The sequence below is a fragment of the Martes martes genome (genome assembly GCF_963455335.1).
Source record: "Martes martes genome assembly, chromosome: 3".
NCBI classification, from domain to species: domain Eukaryota; kingdom Metazoa; phylum Chordata; class Mammalia; order Carnivora; family Mustelidae; genus Martes; species Martes martes.
Window position 1 is genome coordinate 107,358,571 of NC_137890.1, and position 25,788 is coordinate 107,384,358.

Below are 25,788 nucleotides of genomic sequence, written 5' to 3' on the forward strand. Positions count from 1 at the left end.
AATTTTAACCTATTTATTTATTTAGTTGTTTGTTTGATTATTTTGAAGATTTCATTTATTTGAGAGAGAAACAGGCTTCAGGGAGCCCAACATGGGGCTCCATCCCGGGACCCTGGGATCATGAACTGAGCTGAAGGCAGATGCTTAACAGACTGAGCCACCCAGGCACCCCCAAACTTTAACCTATTTTAATCAATGACTATAATAGCTTGAAACCCATATCATCTTACCTGGCCTTCATCCATCCCAAATAAAGAATCTGAAGTGACTGAATATAGATAAGACTTTCCTGCTGTAAACTTACTCACAATGATATTTTTTATAGTTAATTTATAGATAATAGACTCTCTAGCCTATTGGTATATATTAAAAATTATAATAATTATAAATGATCAAAATGAATAAGGCATTACTGTACAAAGAATTTAGTTTTATCTTTACATCCAATACTGAGGACTTGTTGATAAGTAGATAAGTTAACCATGTCTATTTTTGCCCTATTCTTTGTTTCTACGAGAAATCTCTGAGGTGCTGACGAGAGCCAAATGGCCACCAGGTTAGACAGGAGATGGAGGAGAAAGAGCAAGAGGAACATGTTGAAAAGAGCAACTGGAAATAAACTATTTCTAATTTTTCCTCTCTAGCTAGCCATGCTTTTATTTATAAGCAATCCTGTTGATAAAATTCTTACACTCCCTGCTTTGAGAAAATTATGGCATAAATATAAGTATTTTCTACTCATCAGATAATTGAAGGAAATGCAACATGGACAACACTCAGATCACTTAATATGCACTACTTTCACAAAGTAATCTTACTCAGCTATGATATATAAATAAATCTTGGATTTATGCAATCATGTAAGAACCTGTTGCTATTGGATAGGAAACAGTGGTCACTTCATTCAGCAAATACTTGTTGAAGATCTACTAACATGTCAGAATTGAGCTACGAGTTAAGGACACAATGGTAAATAAAACAGATATGGTCTCTAACTTTGTAGTTTCCTTTCTAGTTGGTAAGCAGTAGTTATTCAAATATTTAACAAACAAATGGAAGTCTAAAATAATGACGAGCTGTAAGATGAAATGGTGTTAAGTGTCTATTTTAAGAGACTTCGGCCTTGTCAAGGGAGGTCAGGGAAAGCTTCTTTGAAGAAATAATATTTGAGTTGAAATCTTGCAGATAGGCATACAACTGAGATGGGAGACATTTCTGGGCAAGGGAATACTTTGTTAAAATGTACTGTTAGTGTAAAAAGTCTAACAAGTTGAGAGGAGCAAAGAAGGAAATATGGCTGGAGTGGAAAAGTTTGACTCATACTTCAATTCCTTTTAGATAGTAAACTCCATGAGGAAAGGGTCCATATCTCCCGTTTGCCTTATTTCCCAGTAAATTGGCACTCTGTAGGAACACGTTTTTTTTTTCCTCTTTATTTTAAGAGGCCCACATACATACAGATCAACATGTGAATCCTTACCACATGTTTCTGACTCTCTTTCTCATTAGTATGTCATTGCTACAAAGCAAGTATTACATAAAAAGTCATTGTGTCATCCACAATGCTTAGCATAACACCTTAACATTAGCCATTTAATACATGGATTTAGATTTAAGAAAGAGGAGTTATTGTAGAGATGTTTTTCTCTCCCTCTCTTTCTTTAAATTTACATGTGGCTATTTCTGAAACATTCTTAAGCATTGTTTCTTTTTCTCCTCCTAGGCTAAAAAGGATCCATTATCATACTTTATATAATAATCTATATAAACATGTTAAATTCTGTATAATAGTCATTTCCCCAGCCTCCAATCAGAAAGCATGGGTAATTAATGCCAGCTATATTTTGTTCACTTATTGTTTCTGCTTAATAGAGCTTTTACTAGATTTTATTTAAATACTTATGGAAATTTATGTTTGGATCAACATAAACAATCACTATATTTGTAAGCACATAGATGAGTGGATAAAATATAGGGAAGTTTGTGTTTAAAAACTGTGATGTTCATTTAACGTGTCAACCTGGCTTGGCTATCATCCCCAGTTGTTCAATTAAACACTAATCTAGATTTTGCTGTGCACGTATTTTGTAGATGTGATTACTATTTGCAGTCAGTTGATTTTAAGTTAAGGATATTATCCTAAAAAATCTAGGTGGGTTTGATACAGTTAGTTGAAAGGCTGTAAGAGAACTACGGTTTCTATGAGGAAGAAGAAATTGTAGCCAAGGTCTACAGTATAAACTGCTGCCTTAGACTTTCCATCCTGCCAGAGGATTTCAGATTTGTCTAGCCAGTCCCCACAATCTCATTCCACAAATCCTTGTAATAAATCTCTTTATATATCTATATCTATATAACTAGACTCTCTCTCTCTCTCTTTCTTCCTATCTATCTATTTGTCTATCTATCCACATATTTGAGTGGTTCTGTTTCTCATGTAACCCTGAAAGACACACAACTGTCTCCCATCTCCTATTGTAGATAATTTTTCAGAGTCAGCTAGAGAAAAATACATTAGTGTACACAATTCTTCACAAAGGATGCTTTTACTGTATTTTAAATGAGTAAAAAGAAAAGCCAAAAAGAACCTATGAAACAGAGGCTTAATTTTATAGATGAGAAAACCCAAAACACACCTTATTGTCTACATTACTGTGTCTTTACTATCCACTATCTTTAATGTCATAACTTACTATTCTAAGAAACTTTAGTCTGGTAAATCGGTTTCAAGATAATATTACTGAAAATTTCAGGAACTTCCGCATAGCCCATCAACTCTTCAACCAAAAAGCAACAAATGACACTTTATACATCAAGACTCTTTGACCCACATTCCCTCAAAATCTTTCTGTATCTACCAGTCCAGAATTATATAATGATCTTTACTTAATGCTCTTAACCATGCCTCCAAATGAAACATCTACCCTACACCAGACTTCTAAATCTCAATTACTATTTCAATGTTGTTTTTCCCTCTCTGAGACACTGCTAAAACATTGATGACTTAAAGTTCTTCCTCAGTGTGGGAAGTAAGAAGCTCAGCTTTGTCTAAACAACAAGCTGTTTGGGGGATATTTTGAAAAGCCAGTATTTAACATAGAGAAGAGAAGAAATTAATGACCACTCATATTCATTACCCAGAATTAAACAATATTAACTTTTATTATATTTACTTTGAATCTTTTTATGAAATATGACCTAAATTTTACTAATACAGTAAAGTCCCTCTTGATAAAGATGAAACTTCACTGTGAATGTAATTATTGTTCCTTCCCAAAGAGAACTGCTATTATAAAATTGGTGTGCACATTTCCAGTTTACCACTTTCCATTTGTTTTATAAATTTATTCATCCAGGAGCAATATATATTAATGTATGTTTCATTTTGTACTTACGTAAGTGGTACCATATTGTAAGTACCGTTCTGCTAATTACTTTTCTCGCTCAACGTTTCTGAGATCTATTTATGTCTTTTCATATATATTTATATATATACCTGTATTTCAGCACATAAACATGCTGCATTTATTTACTCATTCCTCTTTTGATGAAGATTTAGTTTCTTTCTAAATTTTGTATTATTATAAACAATGACATATTGGATATCTTTGTACTTATGTGAAGGATATATTCTTGAATATACATATGGACATATTCTTTAAAGTATATATTCTTTAGAGTGTGTAAGTGCAGAGTGGTTGGAACATAAGATATTGTATATGTGCCTTTAATTCTAAAAATAGCTCCAAATGTAGACATTATTATCTCTATTTTAAAGATAATAAAACTGAGCCTTTGAAAAGGAAAGAAGAATGTTTAAAGTTACAGAGTTAATAAGTATTAAAGCAGAGATTCAAATCCCTATCTGTTTGGTTGCTAAAACAACTTTTTCCCCAACCATATTGCCGCTCACACACAGCAAGAGGAATGTTTTGTGTGAATGTGTTAATTATTAAGTTGTCCTTAATTTTTAGGTTCCTGAAGTTCATTCTCCCTCTTGTACCTTACATCTTGGAGTGAGCATTTAAAGATGGCAAATGATAACGATATGTTAAGGACCTCCCAACATAGAAATATTATTCATTGTAGGGAAGTGAAGGAGAAAAGAGGCAGGAGATAATTTCACCTGCTCACTTGTTTCCTCTGTACATCAAAAATAAAGATATCTGTGGGCAGAAATGTGGTAGAATACGTTGTAGTTAGGATTTCCCACAAAACATCAGGATATCCAGAAACATAAAAAGGGAAAATGCTTTGTTACATTTATATATGGACAACACAGTCTCTCATTCAGCTTTGCAGAGACCAATTTTAGCACCTGGGTAACATGACTAGTTAGTTAAAGTAGAAAGTTACAGAAGGAACTTGTAAGACCTATTTGTAAAGAACTACAAGAAGATGAGGGTTCAGTTGTCTTTTTGCTCCAGAGCTTATGTTGGGAAGATTTGAGAGAAGAATTGAACCACTTCAAACTTTACCTCTTAGTACTAGCAGCAAACCAATATTGAGTTGAGTCCTCACATCTACATAAAAATTTATTCATATCAGAGGCTCACTTGGTACCTATATTTCTCTGCAAGATTTCTAAAGATTCTGTTGTATGTTTATTCTTCACTGAACTCATTCATTCTACCAGTACTGCAGACAATCAAATCATTCAAATTCCAGTCTATTGGACCCAATATACCTTGTATTATTACTCCTGACAGGTTCTATTATTAAAGGCCAGATGTTACTTTAATAAATTTTCCTCATTCAATCCTCATGGGAACTTTATAAAATAGACATTTTTGTCTCAATTTTACAGATGAGGAAAGCAAGTACTACTAAGGTAACACTAATTTGCTGAAGGTCACTGAGTTAAATTTACTTAATGAAATCTAAAATGATTTAGCTTCTTGTGTCCCTTAAGGAAAAGGGCAGTGTCAGGCCTAGTACAAACCTGATACTCAATAAATATCTGTACTGAATGAACAAATGACTTGCAAGCCATACTCATTAATGCTGACTTAAGGCATCGTTTGCAGTGAGGTTCTGGATTATTTTGGTTAAAATAGTATGTCTTACACAAGTTAAAATTAAAAAGTATCAGTCTGAATTGATTTTAAAGTGATTTCCAAACTAATAATAACTCACGTGATGTAGACATCTAATATTTGTTGTTGAATATTGAATCCTCATTCATATACAGTTAAAAATATCACTTGGTACATAACGCCTTGAAGGCCCAACTTCAAAGTATAAACAGGTAACACTATTTTTCTTATAAACGTTCTTTATATAAGCTGCTAGATTTTTCTAAAATTTATTTTGAGTAGGGGAATGGAATTTAGTATTAATGAAGATAAGGTTTTCCTATTATAGAAACAAGCATATAAATTAACATTTTGGTATAACCTGTGGTTCCCACATTACAGTATAAGGACTTTATTTGCTCATACTATTTTCATCATACTCACTTTTCCATATTAAATATTCTGAACAATTCTAGATAAGCACCAACTGAATTGCTTGAGTCCAAATTAAATCTTTTGTATGGGTCCTAATCTTGTAAAGCCCCTTGTTTCTTTTGTCCTATCATTTTCCACATAGAAGTATTAGCACTTCAATTTCCCTTTAATTTCTAACACTACCTTGAATTCCAATTGTGTATCAAATCTTAGAATAGCCAGTCCAAAGAAAAGAGTTGTTAATATTATCATTTTCTATCAGAGGTTTAGTCTACAGACTAAATGAAAAGAATTATTTATTATAAATTTTAGTGATAGTAAATCTTTACTGAATGATCACTAGTAAAAACGAACTACTTCAAATAAGGATACTACCACATCTCTAAAATAAGAATAATTGCCAAAAAGCTTGATGGTGAATTTAATTTCCCCCAAATTAAAAATATATTGTGTTTAATTCAAAGCAAAATTACGATTTTCTTTTGTATATTCCATCATTTGCATGTAATATGATATCAAAATCTAGATTCATTATTGGATTATTTTTTTTTAAAAGATACTTGAGGGGCACCTGGGTGACTCAGTGGGTTAAAGCCTCTGCCTTCGGCTCAGGTCAAGATCCTGGGGTCATGGGATTGAGCCCCGCATCGGGCTCTCTGCTCAGCAGGGAGCCTACTTCCTCCTGTCTTTTGCCTGCCTCTCTACCTACTTATGATCTCTGTCTGTCAAATAAATAAATAAATAAATAAATTTTTTTAAAAAAGAAAGATACTTGAGATGACAAATAGGCAGTGTGATAGTTTCTGCCTCTTAAAGCAATATAAGAAAAAATGAGGAGTGATTAGAATTTGAAAAAAAATATAGATAATAATGTAAAGGATATTTGCACAAACATATATAACATATTAAACTTGTAAAAGAATCTTTGTAGTTAAAATTTTTTAAAAATGTTTTATGTACATACATCTGAGTTTTCTTCCAGCACCACTGAGTTTTAGCTAATGATTTATAATAGTTAACAAAGGTAGAACAAACCAAATAAACCTACTGCATAGTGAATAAAAATTGTTGAAAACTAAATACTAAATACTTAAATCATTATAACTATTAATAATGACACAACAATGATCAGGGGAAGTTTTAGTATATTATATTGCCGCTGTAACAATGTATCAAGGTATTCACCATTGAAAGTAAGATATTTATTAATTACATCAAGTTTTAAGTGACTTCAATACTAAAAATACTATAAAAGCTCTCATGTCAAAAGAATTTATCTTCTTATCCACAAAAAGAATGTTTCCTCCTTACCCAATATAGATCCAATGGAGTCAATGAGATTGAGCTATTCCTGATTGAATTTATATTACTAATCTATAATAATTTCTTGTAAGTTCTAAATCAAAGATACATTGTATAGGTTTGTCATTTTAAAAACTGCAGTGATTATTATAAAAAAAAAAAAACCTACCAACTGGTTCCTTTTGATTCTGAAAGAGAATCTTGCTGTTACTGCCATCCATGTTTGCCATGTTAATTGTGTTTCCATCTGTCCAGTAGAGTTTCCTTAATTTAAGAGATATGAATTAAAAATATTAGAGATAGACCTACTTGTTAACTAGAAACATACACTGAGGAATAAAGTTAATGTCAACATAAATTCTTGGTATAAGATTAATTCTTTTTAAGAAGAGCCTGAATTGTTGAGGCGTTGCTGATGATAAGGTGCATGTTTGCCTGGGAGGAAAGCACCACTCTTTCTTTTTCCTGTCATTGAAGGAGACAATCAACTCACTTTCTTTGCCCTCTTACATTCACAACTGAAATATTTACCTATAAATATAGTAAATTACTTCCATTTAAAGTAATGCATCCAGATTGAATCCTCTGGGTTTAGAGAAACCAGACACCAAAGAAGAAAACAAAGTCATTTCAACCATTCCCCCGAAAGCACTGGGGAGAGAAAGTATTTTAACCCTACACAAGCTCTCTACATGGGTACATGATGATTAGCCAGAAGATGAGAGAATCTGATTTACTTAGCAGTGACAATAACATCACCACACAGGTAAATATGTTATTAAAACTGGTGTTTGAAAGAAAATTAATGACTTTCCCCTGCATCTTCTTTTTTTCTTTTCTTAAATTCTGAACTGTTGTTACTCCTTAGAAACATAAATTAATAAAGTTGCAATAATGTATAAAGATCTGGCTTCATGCAGATAACAGAAATCTCTAACCAGGGATCTCTTTTACAATTTCCATATTAACTTTTTTTGACTGGTATAGTTGATATGTTAATTACTCTGAATTAAAGTTTTTATATCAAATCAGGACAAAAATGTGTGAAATTTTTGGAAAACTTTACAAAAAAATAATCATACTTTACCCCCTGACTGGGTGAGCTGCAAGACACTGTGGCTTATCGATTCCATGGATAATTGAGGTTTTCAAAGAGCCATCTAGTCGTGCTACATTAATTTGTGTTTCATCAAATTCGGAGCTAACCCAGTATAAATTACGTGAGACCCAATCCACCGCTAGCCCTCTGATACTCTGAATATCTGTAAAACAGGAAAGAGAAAATTAAAAGTGAATGAAGTTGCTCATTCTTTTTGACTTTCCAAGTAAGTTATTTTCTGTCTCAGGGAAAATTTAATTTACACTTTAATTTGTTAGCTAAAATTGTACAAGATGGTAATCTCATTCCCTTATCAGCCCTTCTTAAGGCATGAATAATCATTAATGTCTTACTGCTGAGCCATTTGAAAACCTGAAGCAACAATTAGCATTGAAATTACACTAACACTCAATGATTCACTAGTAAACACTTAGGAGCAGACACAGGCAGCAGTCTTATGGGCCAAGGTGACCAAAATTCAAATTAGAGTAATAGCTTCTCCAGTTGGTAGCACATCTTTCTAGTTAGGAAAAAGTACTTGTGGGCCGTCAACAAATGGGCTATTTGTGTTTTAATGTGCCAATTTGTTCCTGAAATGAAATAAAGCAATTCAACTTTCCTAAAAAAATCACCAGAGTCGAACATCTTTCAAAATAGATAATTAGCAGAGATTGACTGAGATATGTCCAAAGAAACAAAATCCTTTTAATATTCCTCCAACATGGGTTCTACAGAAATTACTGAAATCTAATTAAGTTTCGATTCGATACAGCCAATATGAATATTTGGATTTTTATTCCTTGATTATTTAATTAGCCGTCTTTAAAAAAAGATAGAATTTAGGCTTAAATGCAATTGTATGTTTTAATTAAAGAAACAAATTAAAATCAAGTATTTAAAATGATGGATCCTATAAAATCTTTTTAACATATTTACTAGAACATCTTTTTAACATGTTACACTATAGAGTAAGCCAGTGTAGTCCCCAATCGGTGGCACTTAAACAGTCTAATTTGGTTTTGTCTTTATTTTACAAAGTTTTATCTGAAAGCATACTGAATCTTACAAGATTACATACTGAAATCTTACAATCTTACATACTGAAACTTACAAGACCTCTGGGGATTGTTACAAGGAAGACTCCGATTCAGTCATTCTGAGGAGGGGCCTGACTTTCTGCAAGTTCTGACTAGCTCCCAGGCACTGCTCCAACGCAGTGGTTCCCATCCACCTACCTCCAGAATCCCAGAGCACCTGTTGCTTAGCTCTTCAAATTGCTATGTCTTCCATTTTTATCATTTTTAAAAGATGCCACAAAGCTAGATTTTCATGTGAAAGTGAAAACACCAGATTTATAAAATTTGCTAATTATTTCAAAATGTAAAAGACCAAAATAAGGCATAGAGACCTGGCAGGTCTGGGTGGGTTGTAACAGTAATGTTGGCATGGTAGGATCCATTGCACGTTTATGTCCTCCAATCCTGACAGAGCCTCCTTTCTGCTCCGAAATCCTCTTACTATTTCTAAATAACTTCTAGTCACAGTGCCCTTAGGAGATAATTCTCCATGTTTCAATTCTCTTCTTATTAACAGTCTCTCCTCTGCAATTTACCTTTCATCATCAATTTACGGACAAGTTGGTGAATCTTAAGTGTGAATTTTATTTCTCAATCCAATACTCAAAATTTCTTTTTATTTTCAGTTATTCTCATCCAGATCCCTTTTCTTGAGAAAAAGTAATACAGCACCTCTGTAAAGCTAAACCTGCCACATCTGAGACTTACTCATTTGCCTCACTGACGATATTTGCTCCTTCTGTTCCTTCACCCTCGGGACTTAATTGGTTTGCTGCAAGACAGTCTTGCAGTTATAATGAGAAGATTTGGCTTCATGTTCTAGGTTGGGTGCCTATTTTTTGTCTTTAATCAAGTCACTTAAATTTCAGCCTCTATTCTTATCAGGAAAATGAGGCTAATTACAAATAATACATAGGATTCCTGTGAGTATTACATTAGATGATACATAGTTAAGCAGTTTAATGCTAGGTTGAGGGGTATTTTGCCAATTCAAGGACTTAACACTTTCTGCATTTTTACCACGGATTGCTTGGCATTGGCAGAAACAACACAATGCATTTTTATTTCCTCTAAAATACGTATTCTCCAAAGGTTTTGGTTTTTGTTTTTGGCTGTTTTTCCACTGCTCAAAATCCTTCTATTTATTTCTAATTGACTCCCAATCACATGGTCAGAGAATACATTGCACTCCTAAATTGGGAAGCATAGCCAAATGTAGGCAATTTATACCTATTTAGTCCTTATCAATTCTATGGTTTATGCTCTTTCAAATCTTTTTCTGTCTTTGAGACTGCAATAGCATCCAGTCTTTTTCCTCATCCAACCATATGATTTAGTTGCTATGAGGTTATTTTTCTGACTAGAGAGCTCTGCATCATGACCTTTGTTTGTCCCAAAGATATTCAATAGCTTCCAACCACTCAGAAAGTGATGTCTAAATTCCTTAGCCTGGTTTTCTGTATAATCTGAATATAACTACCTTTCCAACTTTATTTCTCAAAATTTTTAACCAATTACCTCACACTTCAGTCATACTGATGTTTCAGATTTCCAGAGTTGCCCTGACCTTTCTAACCTATAGGGAATTACCTGTACCTCATACCTTATCACATTTCCACTAACCTGAATCACACACAAAAATAAGCAAGCTGTTGGCAACATCACGCTTCAACCACAAAAACCTAATCAATTGTTTTCTATATTCCAGCCAGAAAGTTTTCTCTACTTAATAAGACTGTATTTGGTCAATCCCTTTGTACTTCATGTGATAGTTATTTGCTGACACATTATTACTGTCACATATACTTCTTGAGGGTAAGCTTCTTGCTAATATATCTTTATCACTCCCTTCCCAAATGTATACAACACTGCTTTAAACATAAATATTTTAAATAAATTGATGAAAAAATTAATGACCATGCACAATCTATAATTTTAAGGATATCTGAGCTGAATTAGAAATATCAGATAAGGTCTTCAAGCTCATTCTCAAGAGTAAATACGTATTTAAATACATACTCACCCAATATTAATTCTCATGCTCTTATCCTTATATTTTGTCTACTCACTAGATTAGAGTTTCTAATTATCAACTTTAATTCTAAAATAAAACTTTTGTCTTTTTTGACCATTCTTAATACCTACATTGGGTTTTTTTTTTTTTTAGACTTATCTGGTAAAGTCACCATAAAAGTGGGAGAGATAAAAAACTGCAATATATTTAGTGAATTTCTTCTTTCCTTGATAAAAATATTGAAATAATTGAAATAATAAAAAACATTGAAATATATATTGAAATAATTCTGACCCCATCTCTGTTTTCAAGAAAGTCAAAGACTTCTGAGTAAATTTCTCAAAGGGTTCAATTTTCTATATTGAGGAACACTTACCTCTTGAACTAAAACAGATTTGATATTTTGAAAAGACTGTCACTGCAATAATATCTTCTGAAAAATGATAAATTGTAACTTTTAAGTAATTTATCATGATCACAAGATAGGAAAGTCTCTACATGCTAACACAGACTTGTTTGTTAGCCAAAACCATAAAGGAAGGCAAATGAGAATATGGAGGCTGGTGCAGCCATAGGGATAAGAGCCTGAGAAATCAAATCAAGTGGTAATCTAGAGATCCATGGATTATTAGTTGCTTAGTGCAAGTGGGTTCAGTCTTTAAATGCACAAATACAAGAGAGCTAAGCAAGAACAATACCAGGTATTTTAGGAGGGTATACATCATCACTGATAGGTGAATAAGAAGAAAAAAAAACAAAAACAAAAACAAAAAACCTCCTTGCCTGCTTAAAAAGGAGAATAATTTAGTAGTAAAAACAAAACTTATTTTCCCTGTTCTTTCTCTCAATACAGAAAACAAAACACAATAAAACCAAACCAAGCTCAAACCAAACACAAACAGACAAAAACTTTAAGCATAGGTCTATACTGGAGCAAGAGATTACTAGTTTATAAACAAGATATCCACTGGCTGGGTAGGGTATAATGAAATTCAAGTGATTTTCAGTTTACAGTGACTCCTCTTTCCTCTAGCAGAAGCAAATTCAAATCCTCTATGAAAGAAAAAAAAAATTCCTCAACCCTGGCCCTCATAATTTCTCTAGATTAAGTTCATTCTCATAGAAAATCAGACCAAAAAAATAAAACACAAAAAGAAACAAAACATAAAAGGAAGAGTTATGACAAAAATCAACAGATTTAAACCTATAAAGCCTACATGCTTTTACATTATTGTGCAAGATAAAGAAAAGTGAGTGGAATATTTTAAAGGAAAGCATATGCTTTGAAATAATAAGCATAGCCAATAATTTATTGATTTATTTTTAAATATTTATTTATTTATTTTAGAGAGTGTGTGTGTGTATGTGGGTGGGGTGAGAGGCAGAGGAAGAGGGAGAGGGAGAGAGAGACTCTCTAAGCAGACTCCCTACTAAGTGCCAAGTCTGATATAGGGCTTGATCCCATGCCCATAATATCATGACTTGAACAGTAATCAAGAGTCAGATGTCCAACCAGTTGAGCCATCCAGGTGCCCCGCCAAATTTTTTTTTTTTAATAATCTTGGAAGACATAAATATGAACCAAAAATGGCTTATAAATATTTTTAAACAATATTTTAAAAAGAAGCAATGTATTAAATAGATTAACCAGCAGCTTAGACACAATTCAGTCAGTAAACTATAAGACAAATTGAAGGAGTTAGCCAGAGCCAACACAGAGAAGCAAAAAGGTTAAATGAGTTGGAAGTCTAGCGTATTTAGTCAGTTTCCAAAGGAGGAAATAGACTAGGTTAGAGAAAATGAGGAGAGAGAATATTTGAGGGTTTTTTCCTTCCCTGGGCTGATGCAAGATATGATCCCATAGGAGGCACAACAGACTCTTGGTAACTAAATAAAAACATCGTCATGAAGACAAAGAAAGAATGTTAAAAGCATTTTGTTAGATAAACATGGAGATTCTTAATAGCAATAAATAATGTAAAATATGGTAGAATAATATCTGCAAAGGGTTGAGAGACAATAACTCAACTTGAAATTCGTACTCAACAAAATTATCTTTATATCTATATCTCAACAATAACAAAAATATTTTTAGTTAAAAAATGGCCAAAGGGATGGAATAGACATTTCTCCAAAGCAGATATGGAAAAGGTCAACAAGAACACAAAAGGATGTCCAACATCACTAATCATAGGGGAAATGCAAATCAAAATCACAATTAGAGACCACTGCACACCCATTAGGATGGCTACTGTAAAAACAACGACTACCACCACCATAAAACCAAAACCCAAGTGTTGACAAGGATGTGGACAAATTGGAACGTTTCCAAGTACTGTTGGTAGTAATGTGAAATGATTCAGCCTCTGTGGGAAATTGCATGGCAATTTCTCAAAAAAAAATTAAAAATAGAATTACCATATGATCCAGCAATTCCACTTCTGGGGGCATACCCAAAAGAACTGAAAGCATTATCTTAAAGATACACTTATGTTCACAGCAGAATTACTCACTGTAGCCGAAAGGTACAAACAACCCAAATGTGCATTGATATATTTATCTATCTAACTATATAGATAAATGTACACAAACACAATGGGATATTATTCAGTGTTAAAAAAAATTCTTACACTTGCTACATTGTGGGTGAACCTTGAAGACATCATGCTATGTCAAATAAGCCCTTCACCAATAGGCAAATACTGTGTGATTCCACTTATAAGAGGCACCTAGACTACTTAAATTCATAGACAAAGGAAGTAGAATGGTAGACATTTGGGGAACAGAATTACCAGGAGTTAGTAACTGTTTAATGGTTATAAAGTTTCAGTTTTACGGGATGAAGAATTCTGGAGATTGGTTCACAGTGTGAATGTACTTAAAATTACTGAATTGTACACTTAAAAAGAGTCAAGATGATAAATTTTATGTGTATTTTACCATGATCAGAAAAAACTATCAAAAACAAAAGCTAAATAAATATACTTTCAGAAAACATATCAGATTATCACTAACAGATCATCAGTAATCTAAAGGAACATTAAAAGACATAAGTTAGTGAGAGGAAAAATGACCACAGTACAAAGGCCTTAGTTGAAAGAGGAATGGGGTAAGCACATAAATTGGCTGACATGTAGATAAATCTAAATGGAAAACACACACACACACACACACACACCCCCACCCACCCACCATGGTTGCCAATTCTTTGCTTGTGAAATGTCTTTCTTTTTTCTTTCCCCTATGCAGTGGACCTGCTGATACCAGCATCTTGGAGGTGGGCATAAAGGCTTTTGCCCAAAAACAGATATGCTTTCAAAGAAGGGGATCTCAACTGTCATAATTTTCTGAGAGCAGTTATGACTATATCCAATCAAAATTTATTTGAAGTGGGTTTCTGGGCAATTGTTTATTTGTTTTTAGGGGCAAAGTTAAAAAAAAAAAGCAAATTGTTAACATTTTTGCCAAGTTTTTTCAAGGGAACTTTGCAAATATTAAATATTCCATTTATTGCAACTATGAAAATCTGAACACACACATATTACTATATATAACACATGGTATACAAATTAACCAAACATCCATAAACACAATCCAGCTTAAGAAGTAGAATATTGAAAATACTTTAGGAGCCTTCTATGTACACTTTCACTAATTTTATGCTTCTTCAACTCTGAACAATATAGTATTTATCATTGTCTTGGTTTCATCAGTTTTAACATAAATATATGTATTCCAAACCCATGTTATTGTTTTTTTTCCTAGAGAATCTGAAGCAGAACTGCAACTTTTTCACTAATCATATCTCTTAATCTCCTAAATCTATAAATATTGATATTTCATAGCAATAATTCACTGCTGATTTGGGAAAATGTCCAAAGCAAGGGTGTCTATTTTGTTTACATCTGCATCAATGATTCCAACATCTTTCCAATGACCACCTCTGGTTAACTTCACCTCTCTCCCAGCCATCAGGTTTGATTACTTCTATATCATACCCCTGATATCTATCGCCTTCTTATATTTCTCATTGTTCTAGTCTAATTTTTGCTCTAGATTTAGTACATTTCTTAATATTCTAGCTGTATCCTTATCTATAATTCTTACTTTCAGTGTTTCAGATTTCCACCTAATTTACCTTCAAAAGAGTTTGAATCACGACCTTTAACCAGCTGTAAAAGTCTTTAGTGGTTTCTCACTGCCTTTAGGAAAAAAAAATACAAAAATATAAAAACAGCTCTTCTTCCTGAGGTAAAACCCTCTGTGCTCTGCTGTCTCATTAACTTAATAATTTATTCTTCCTGAATGTCTAGCTACTGCTCACTACTCGCTCCTCCCTTCATATGAAGTATCCAGAGCTTTGTGACTACTGATATTTCAACCTGTATTGATCTGCTAGCATTTCCTCCCAAGGTCTAATTTGACTGCTATTTCCTAAGTGAGCACTTTGGTGATCCCTTATAATAAGTTAGTATTCCTTGTGCTAATTTTCTAAGTAGCTTACACCCTTATTAAACTGCATATTTCATATAGCCTTATATTTTGGTTAATTGTTTATATCTCAGTCTTTCACCGGACATGAAGACGCCTGAGGTTATAGACAGTCTTAGCTAAATACAGCCATCTCTTCACCCATCTAATGTTTCATATATAGAATCCACATATAGAATTTCCCTATGGGGAAAAAATAAAATAGGATACTATCCTTTTCACTAAAAGATAAAGAGTAAACATAGCAAGTATTGCTTATTTAGCACTCATTGCTATAGATACATAGTTCTCAATAAAATGGCATTTATAGGTATGGCTTTGCCTTTTTTTTTTTTTTTTTCCTTTTCTTTTCTCTGTTTTTAAATCACAAATGTTGACATTCTTCCACTGAAAGGTTTCCTGGGTGAAAATGAAAATTGAAAATCCTATTTAGAAATAGGCAAAACAACAGATGTTCACTACTCAAACTCTCTACTTGAATTCAAGGCCTGGTTCCAAAATTTAGACTCTAGATCTCACTTTTATTACTGACTTGTTTTCTTTTCCTTCATTCTTGCTGGACCAATTTTCACAATAGTTGTTTTGTTTTGTTTTGTTTTGTTTTTCCCTAAGCATTTTTATTAATGGGTACAATTAAATATGGTGTCTTGCAAAATAGAGGGAATGGATGAATTTATTACTCAGTGACAAAATAATTGTTGGCAGAAGTGGGTAACAATTTCAAATATTAATGGAAATCTACTTTGAAATAGGTCCAATTAGATTCAAAGTACCATTGAGAATTTAATTTTATACTGTAGCAATGTGATCAAAGGTCTACATTTAAAGAGTTTATATTGGGGCGCCTGGGTGGCTCAGTGGGTTAAAGCCTCTGCCTTTGGCTCAGGTCATGATCCCAGGGTCCTGGGATCAAGCCCCACATTGGGCTCTCTGCTCAGCAGGGAGTTTGCTTCCTCCTCTCTCTTTGCCTACTTGTGATCTCTGTCTGTCAAATAAATAAATAAAATCTTGAAAAAAAATAAAAAAAAATAGTTTATATTTTATAGTTAAAAAAATATGATTATATGATAATTCCCTACCATATAAATGAGGCTTCTTTATAAACAGGTAACTTCTAATGTGTATTAATCTTCTTTTTGTTCATTTTAGCATCTGCTAAACTCAGACGCTTTCAGATGGTAGATGACTCTAGAACTTTGTTCAATCAATGGTACTTGCCCAAAATTGAGCCTTTAATTTTCAGGAAGTGAATGATTCACTTTGCCCTAGAATAACCAGAAACATTTGGAGTTTTTTCCAATAAAAAGTGAATTTTTATTGACAGTAGCCTGGGACCTTATAAAACTACCAATACATCTCTAAAAGCTTTTTCTTCTATGTCAGAACAACCAAACTGTTGGCAGAGGGATGGAATACTCCTACACTTCACCCAGGTGCTACTAGGTGAATCAGCAGATTATGTTGAATGTATGTTAAATGAATATTGGAAATAAACATTTGTACAAACCATGTGGTTATTAAAATTTTCTGCTCTGTATTTGCCAAAGTTCCTTATTTGTAAAAGAAAGGGACTCTAGGTCAGGAGGGAAAAACCACATAAAGTCAATTCCAACTTGGATGAAACAAGCCCTGCCATTTCTTACTATGAATTAAATGACTCCTCATTTTTAAAAACAGAAAGTAACATTTACTTCAAAGTACTGTATGGGGAATAAATGATAGATAAAAGAAGAATAGATACAGAGAGAGAGGCAAGATGGCAGAGGAGTAGCTGACTGAAATGACATTAGGTTCCAGGAGTTCAGCTAGATAATTACTAAACCATTCTGAACAACTACAAACCTAAGAGGAGATCAAAGAGAAGAAAAGCAGCAATTCTAGAAACAGAAAATCAGCCACATTCTGAAAGGTAGGACGTGCAGAGAAGTGAATCCGAAGCAATGGGAAGTAGGACTGCAGGGGGAGGGGCCAGCTTCCAGGAACCAGTGGAGCAGCAGAGCACAAAATCTGAACTTTCAGAAGTCATCTCCACTGAGGGACATTGCAGCAGAGGCTAAGCAGAGGTGCAGCCCTCGCAGGGACAGTGTGGTCTCAGGACCCACGGGGTCACAGAAAGATCGGGGGTGTCTGAGTGTGCAGAGCTGTCAGGTATCAGAGTAGGGAAGCCCAATACAGAGACAGAGCCAAGGAGTGAGCTTTCAGATCAGAGTTACCTTAAATGGTGATCTGAGGCACAGTTGGGCCAGTGCTCTTCAAGCAGGAACCCCACAAGCGGCAGATCCGGGGAGACCCACCTTCCTGCTCTGGGAAGAGCAGCATGGCAGGAATCTGCTGGGTTTGGAGACGTTAGGAGGGGCCATGAACCAGAGGTAGAAACACTTGGTCACACCCTGGGTGAGCTTGGAGTGTGGCCGGAGACCAGGGAGACAGGAGTGATTGACTGCTTTCCTCTGGGGGCACACTGAGGAGTGGGGCCCTGAGCTCTCAACTCCTCTGGGCCAGAGATTGGGAGGCCACCATATCCATTCCCATCCTCCAGAGCTCTAAGGAAAGCGTTCAGGGAACAAAAGCTCTGAGAGCAAACCAAGCAGATTATTTAGGCCTGTCCATGGCAAGGGCAGTGCAATTCTGCCTTGGGCAAATACTTTTTTTTTTTTTTAAAGATTTTATTTATTTGACAGAGAGAGAGAGATCACAAGTAGGCAAAGCAGCAGGTAGAGATAGAGGGGCAGCAGGCTCCCTGCAAAGCAGAGAGCCCAATGTAGTGCTTGACCTGAGGAAACTGAGATCATGACCTGAGTCAAAGGCAGAGGCTTGACATATTGAGCCACCTAGATGCCCCTAAGGCAAAAACATTTGATAATCACTGCAACAGGCCCCTCGCCCAGAAAATCAGCAAGAACATCCAGCTAAGACAAAGTTCACTGATCAATGAGAAGAGCAGAACTCCAGAGTTAGGGGAAAGCAATAAATAGAATTCATGGCTTTTTCCCCATGACACTTTAGTCTTGCAAAGTTAATTTTTTTTTAAATTTTTTTTTCTTTATTTTCTAACTTAACAATGCCTTTCTAAAAAAAAAAAAAAAAAAAAAAAAAAAACACTTTTAAAAAACCTTCATTGTTATAGTCATATTTTATGCCTTCATTATATTTAACTTTGTTTTTTGTATATGTATATCTTTTTTTTTTTTTCTAAAAAATTTTGGGATACAATTTCTTCTAATAGAACAAAATTTCTAATCTCACACATGGCTTTGTTATAGTTTCCATCCTGAGCACATTTCCTACTCTATTTTTTTCTTTTTCCAATCAACTTATCTTATCAGTTCATTTTTTAGAATTTTTAAAAAATTTTCATCTTTACAGTCATATTCCATCTCTTCATCATGTTTGCCTTTATTTTTCTATATATGTAAGCTTTTCTTTCTTGAACTATTTGGGAGGTTATTCTTCTAAGAAACCAAAATACACCCAAAATCAAGTGGGTAGCTCTGTTCTATTCACCAGTCTAATGTGTGTGTGTGTGTGTGTGTGTGTGACTTTTTTATTTTTCATTTTTATTTCCTTTCCCCCCTCTTTCTTCTCCTCCCAGTTTTGGATCTCTTCTGATTCAGTTAGCATACAGTTTTTTCAGGGATTTTGCCACCCTTTAGTATTTTTTTCTTTCACTCATATATTCATATATGGATAAAATGACAAGGTGGAAAAACTCATCACCAAAAAAAAAAAAAAAAAAGAACAAGAGGCAGTACTGACAGCTAGGGATCTAATCAATATGGACATTGGTAATATGCCAGAACTCGAATTCAGAATAAAAATACTTAAGGTGCTGACTGGGCTAGAAAATGGCATGGAAGATATAAGAGAAACCCCATCTGGAGAAATGAAAGCCCTTCTGGAGAAATAAAATAACTGAAATCTAAAGCTGAAATCAAAAAAGCTATTAATGAGGTGTAGTTAGAAACAAAGCCTCTCACTGCTAGGATAAATGAGGCAGAATAGAGAATTAGTGATATAGAAGACCAAATGATGGAGAATAAAGAAGCTGAGCAAAAGAGAGACAAACAACCACTGGACCATGAGGGGAGATTTCAAAAAATAAGTGATACCATAACAAAACAATACTAGAATAATTGGAATTCCAGAAGAAGAAGAAAGAGAGAGAGGGCAGAAGGTATATTGGAGTAAATTATAGTAGAGAATTTCCCTAATATGGCAAAAGAAACAAGCATCAAATTCCAGGAAGCACAGAGAATCTCTCTCAAAATCAATAAAAATAGGTCCACACCCCATCATTTAATAGTAAAACTTACAAGTCTTAGTGACAAAAAGAAAATCCTGAAAACAGCTTAGGACAAGAAGTCTGCAACATAAAATAGCAGAAATATTAGATTGACAGCAGACTTATCCACAGAGACCTGGCAGGCCAGAAAGAACTGGCATGATATATTCAGAGCACAAAATGAGAAAAACATGACCCCAAGAATACTATATCCAGCTAGGCTATCATTGAAAATAGGAAAGATAAAAAGCTTTGAGGACAAACAAAAATTAAAAGAATTACCAAACACCAAACGAACCCTACAGGAAATATTGAAAGAGGTCCTCTAAGCAAAGAGAGAGCCTAAAAGCAGCAGACCAGAAAGGAACAGAGACAATATACAGTAACACTCACCTTACAAGCAATACAATGGCACTAAATTCATACTTTTCAATAGTTACCCTGAATGTAAATGGGCTAAATGCCCAATCAAAAGACACAGTTATCAAAATGGATAATAAAACAAGACCCATCAATACACTGTCTACAAGAAATTCATTTTAGACACCAAAAACACCTCCAGTTTTAAAGTGAGGGGGTGGAAAACAATTTACAGTGCTAATGGACAACAAAAGAAAGATGGGGTGGCAATCCTTATATAAGATAAGTTAGATATTAAGCCAGACTGTAATAAGAGATGAGAAAGGACACTATATCATAATTTAAGGGTCTGTCCAACAAGAAGATCTAACAATTTTAAATACCTATACCCCTAACATGGGAACAGACAATTATATGAACCAATTAATAACAAAATCAAAGAAACACATTGACAATAACAGTAATAGTAGGGGACTTTAACACGCCCCTCACTGAAATGGACATATCATCCAAGAAAAGATCAACAAGGAAAAAAAGGCCCTAAATGATACACTGGACCAGATGGATATCACAGATATATTCAGAACATTCCATCCCAAAGCAACAGAATATACAGTCTTCTCTAGTGCACATGGAACATTCTCCAGAATAGATCACATCTTGGGTCACAAATCAGGTCTTAACTGGTACCAAAAGATTGGGATCATTTATTGCATATTTTCAGACCACAATGCTCTGAAGGTAGAACTCAATCACAAGAAAAAATTTGGAAAGAACCCAAATACATGGAGGCTAAAGAGCATCCAACTAAAGAATAAATGGGTCAACCAGGAAATTAAAGAATTGGAAAAAAAAATCGTGGAAACAAATGAAAATGAAAACACAACTACTCAAACACAACTGTGTTCAAAGACAACAGTTCAAAATCTTTGGGACACAGCAAATGCATTCCCAAGAGGAAAGTAGATAGTGATACAAGCCTTTCTCAAGAAACAAGAAAGGTCTCAAATACACAACCTAACCCTATATCTAAAGGAGCTGGAGAAAGAACAGCAAAGAAAGCCTAAACCCAGCAGGAGAAGAAAATCATAAAAATGGGAGCAGAAATAAATGAAATAGAAACCAAAAAAAAATAGAACAAATCAATGAAACTAGGAGCTGGTTCTTTGAAAGAATTAATAAGATTGATAAACCCCTGGCCAGACATATCAAAAAGAAAAGAGAAAGGACCCAAATTAATAAAATCATAAATGAAAGAGGAGAGATTACAGCCAACACCAAAGAAATACAAGCAATTATAAGAACATATTATGAGCAACTATACGCCAATGAATTTGACAATCTGGAAGAAATGGATGCATTTCTAGAGACATATAAACTACCTAAACTGAACCGACACAGAAAACCTGAACAGACCCATAACCAGTAAGGAGATTGAAGCAGTCATCAAAAATCTCCCAACAAGCAAGTGCCCAGGGCCAGACGGCTTCCCAGGGGAATTCTACCAAACATTTAAAGAAGAATTAATTCCCATTCTCCTGAAACTGTTCCAAAAAATAGAAATGGAAGGAGAACTTCCAAACTAATTTTATGACGCCAGCATTACTTTGATCCCAAAACCAAAGAAAGACCACACAAAAAAGGAGAAATACAGACCAATATCCTTGATAAACACAGATGCAAAAATTCTCACCAAAATACTAGCCAAGAGGATCCAATAGTACGTTAAAAGGATTATTCACCACAACCAAGTGGAATTTATCCCTGGGCTGCAAGATTGGTTCAATATCCACAAATCAATCAACGTGATACAATACATTAATAAAAGAAAGAACAAGAACCATATGATACTCTCAATAGATGTTGAAAGAGCATCTGACATAGTACAGCATCCTTTCTTGATCAAAACTCTTCAAAGTGTAGGGATAGAGGGTACATGCCTCCATATCATCAAAGCCATCTATGAAAAACCACAGTGAATATCATTCTCAGTGGGGAAAAACTGAGAGCTTTTCCCCTAAGATCTGGAACACGGCAGGGCTGTCCACTATCACCACTGCTATTCAACATAGCACTAGAAGTCCAAGCCTCAGCAATCAGACAACAAAAAGAAATAAAAGGCATTCAAATTGGCGAAGAAGAAGTCAAACTCTCACTCTGTGGATCATATGTTACTTTATGTGGAAAACCCAAAAGACTCCATTCCAAAACTGTTAGAACTCATACAGGAATTCAGGGAAGTGTCAGGATATAAAATCAATGCACAGAAATCAGTTGCATTTCTATACACCAACAGCAAGACAGAAGAAAGAGAAATTAAGGAGTTGGTCCCATTTACAATTGCATGCAAAACCATAAGATACCTAGGCATAAAGCTAACCAAAGAGGCAAAGTATGTGTACTCAGAAAACTATAGAATACTCACGAAAAGAATTGAGGAAGACACAAAGAAATGGAAAAACGTTCCATGCTCATGGATTGGAAGAACAAATATTGTGAAAATGTCCATGCTACCTAAAGCAATCCACACATTTAATGCAATCCCTATCAAAATACCATCATTTTTTTTAAAGAAATAGAAGAAATAGTCCTAAAATTTATATGGAACCATAAAAGACCCCAAATAGCCAAAGGAATGTTGAAAAAGAAAGCCAAGGTTGGGGGCACCTGGGTAGCTCAGTGGATTAAGTCTCTGCCTTCAGCTGAGGTCATGATCTCAGGGTCCTGGGATCAAGCCCCACATCGGGCTCTCTGCTCAGCGGGGAGCCTACCTCTCCCTCTCTCTGCCTGCCTCTCTGCCTACTTGTGATCTCTCTCTGTCAAATAAATAAATAAAATCTTAAAAAAAAAAAAGAAAAGAAAAGGAAAGCCAAGTTTGGTGGCATCATAATTCCAGACTTCAAGCTCTATTACAAAGTTGTCATCGTCAAGACAGTATGGTACTGGCACAAAAACAGATACATAGATCAATGGAACTGAATAGAGAGCCCAGAAATAGACTCAACTCTATGGTCTACTAATCTTCAACAAAGCAGGAAAGAATGTCCAACGGAAAAAAGTCTCTTCAACAAATGCTGTTGGGAAAATTGGACAGCCACATGCAAAAGAATTAAACTGGACTATTTATTTCCTTACACCACACACAAAAATAGACTCCAAATGGATGAAAGATCTCAATGTGAGAAAGGAATCCATCAGAATCCTTGAGGAAAACATAGGCAGCAACCCCTTCAACCTCAGCCACAGCAACTTCTTCCTAGAAACATCACCAAAGGCAAGGGAAACAAGGGCACAAATGAACTACTGGGACTTCCTCAAGATCAAAAGCTTTTGCAAAGGAAAGGGAACAGTCAACAAAACCAAAAGACAACTGACAGAATGGGAGAAGATATTCGCAAATGACATATCAGATAAAGGGCTAGTATCCAAAATCTATAAAGAGCTTATCAAACTCAACACCCAAAGAACAAATAATCCAATCAAGAAATGGGAAGAGGACATGAACAGACATTTCTGCAAAGAAGACATCCAGATGGTCAACAGACACATGAAAAAGTGCTCCACATCACTCGGCATCAGGGAAATACAAATTAAAACCACTGTGTGATACCACCTCACACCAGTCAGAGTAGCTAAAATTAAGTCTGGAAATGACAGATGCTGGCAAGGATGAGGAGAAAGGGGAACCCTCCTACACTGTTGGTGGGAATGCAAGCTGGTGCAGCCACTCTGGAAAAGTTGAAAATAGAGCTACCCTACTTCCCAGCAATCGCACTATTGGGTATTCACCCTAAAGATGCAAATGTTGGGGCACCTGGGTGGCTTAGTGGGTTAAAGCCTCTGCCTTCAGCTCAGGTCATGATCTCAGGTCCTGGGATCGAGCCCCACAATGGGCTCTGTGCTCAGCAGGGAGCCTGCTTCCTGCTCTCTCTCTCTCTGCCTGCCTCTCTCCCTGCTTGTGATCTCTCTCTCTGTCAAATAAATAAATAAATAATCTTAAAAAAAAAAAGATGCAAATGTAGTGATCCAAAGGGGCATGTGCCCCCAAATGTTTATAGCAGCAATGTCCACAATAGCCAGACTGTGGAAAGAACCTAGATGTCCATCAACAAATGAATGGATAAAGATGTGGTATATATATACAATGGAATACTATGCAACCATCAAAAGAAATGAAATCTTGCCATTTGCAATGATGTGGATGGAACTAGAGGGTATTATGCTCTTGAAATAAGTCAATTAAAGAAAGATAATTATCATATGATCTCCCTGATATGAGGAATTTGAGAGGCAGAGTGGGGGTTTGGGGTGTAGAAAAGGAAAAAAATGAAACAAGATGGTATCAGGAGGAAGACAAACCATAAGAGACTCTTCATCTCACAAAACAAACTGAGGGTTGTCGGGGGTAGTGTGGTAGGGAGAGGGTGGTTGAGTTATGGACATTGGGAGGATATGTGATATACCCTACTTAGTGTTATGAAGTGTGTTGTGAAGTGTGTAAGCCTGATGATTCACAAAACTACCCCTGGGGAAAATAATAAAAATAATTAATAAAAATAATAAAATGAAAATTTAAAAAAAAAATAAGAGAAAGAAGAATAGATACAAATGTGGAAACCCAACTACATAACTCCTGGTTGTATAAAGAACTTTAAGGTCTGAAATGTCTTCTTTTCTTCTTACTATGTTAATTGCAAGTTAATTTCTTGCTAAGTTAATTTAAAGTTAGTGGGGGACAGTTTTTATCTAGTAAGGTATAATGGTGGGCATTATATAAATAAGTACTCAGGAGAGGCAACTGAGCATAAAAGGGTAACATCCAGTCACTGGGGATGAAGTCCCAAATTCTCTCATTGAAAAGTAATGAGAGTGACAGGAGCTCTAAACATACAGTCCAGAGTGTGACTGTGGTTCCACTGTTTACTCCCTTTGTTTCAGAGACAGAGTTTCAGCTTTCACAAGCTTAAGCTTTCTCATCAGCAGAATGAAAGTATTTCTTAATAATAGGTTTGTAAAGTTTACATGAGATTATGGTGCTTGTCACTTTAAGGACAGCTAGTCTTATTCATCACATCAAAAAAATAAACCTGACAGCACCAATAATTGAAAAATATCTGGACGAAGCAGTGACTCAAGGATAAGAATTAATTACCACCAGAGATTCAGGCTGCAGACCAGTAGCAAAAACCTTTGCTATGAATTGTGCAGTGATTTTTCTCAGAATAAAATTACCTTTTTTTGTGTGAAAGAGGCAAATATACATGTGACAATAAATATTTGTTACTTTAGACAAAGAACACATCTATAGTCATTTGTTAGCATTTATGCTTATAATGAAGTGTGCTTTGTACATGTAACTGTAACAAATAGCTTGTGTAGATAGTACATCAATTAAGAACAGTTTAGTATTTTAGGATATGGAGAATGGCATGGCAGGCAAACTATTTCTAGACTCCTTCATGAAGGTTCAGTGTTTTCTCCGGAAACCGTCTGATTGGAGCAACGGCAAATGTAGAGTCTGATTTTTTAAGCAGATTTCACATTAGTCTTAGGCTAAGGAAGATAAGAAAAGAAAGAATCTCAAGAAAATGTTCAGTAGAGGAAGGACAGTGAAGTGAGAAGATACAGAGACAAGCATGTAAGAAATAAGAGAAAGGTCAGACATTCACAAGGAATCCGAAAGATGAAAGGATAAAATACAGTACAATTACTGG

At 34.9% G+C, this 25,788-nt stretch overlaps 1 protein-coding gene across 1 annotated transcript in view; it reads right to left on the minus strand.

The window, feature by feature from the left end:
• Positions 1 to 25,788, minus strand: part of LRP1B (LDL receptor related protein 1B) — a gene marked incomplete at both ends in the record, with an annotated part of 1,929,835 nt that overhangs the window by 576,269 nt on the left and 1,327,778 nt on the right. The window contains 2 exons of the mRNA XM_080798957.1: positions 6,922 to 7,016; positions 7,840 to 8,014. Coding sequence (XP_080655083.1) covers positions 6,922 to 7,016; positions 7,840 to 8,014 — 270 coding nt within the window. The remainder of the gene's footprint in view (positions 1 to 6,921; positions 7,017 to 7,839; positions 8,015 to 25,788) is intronic.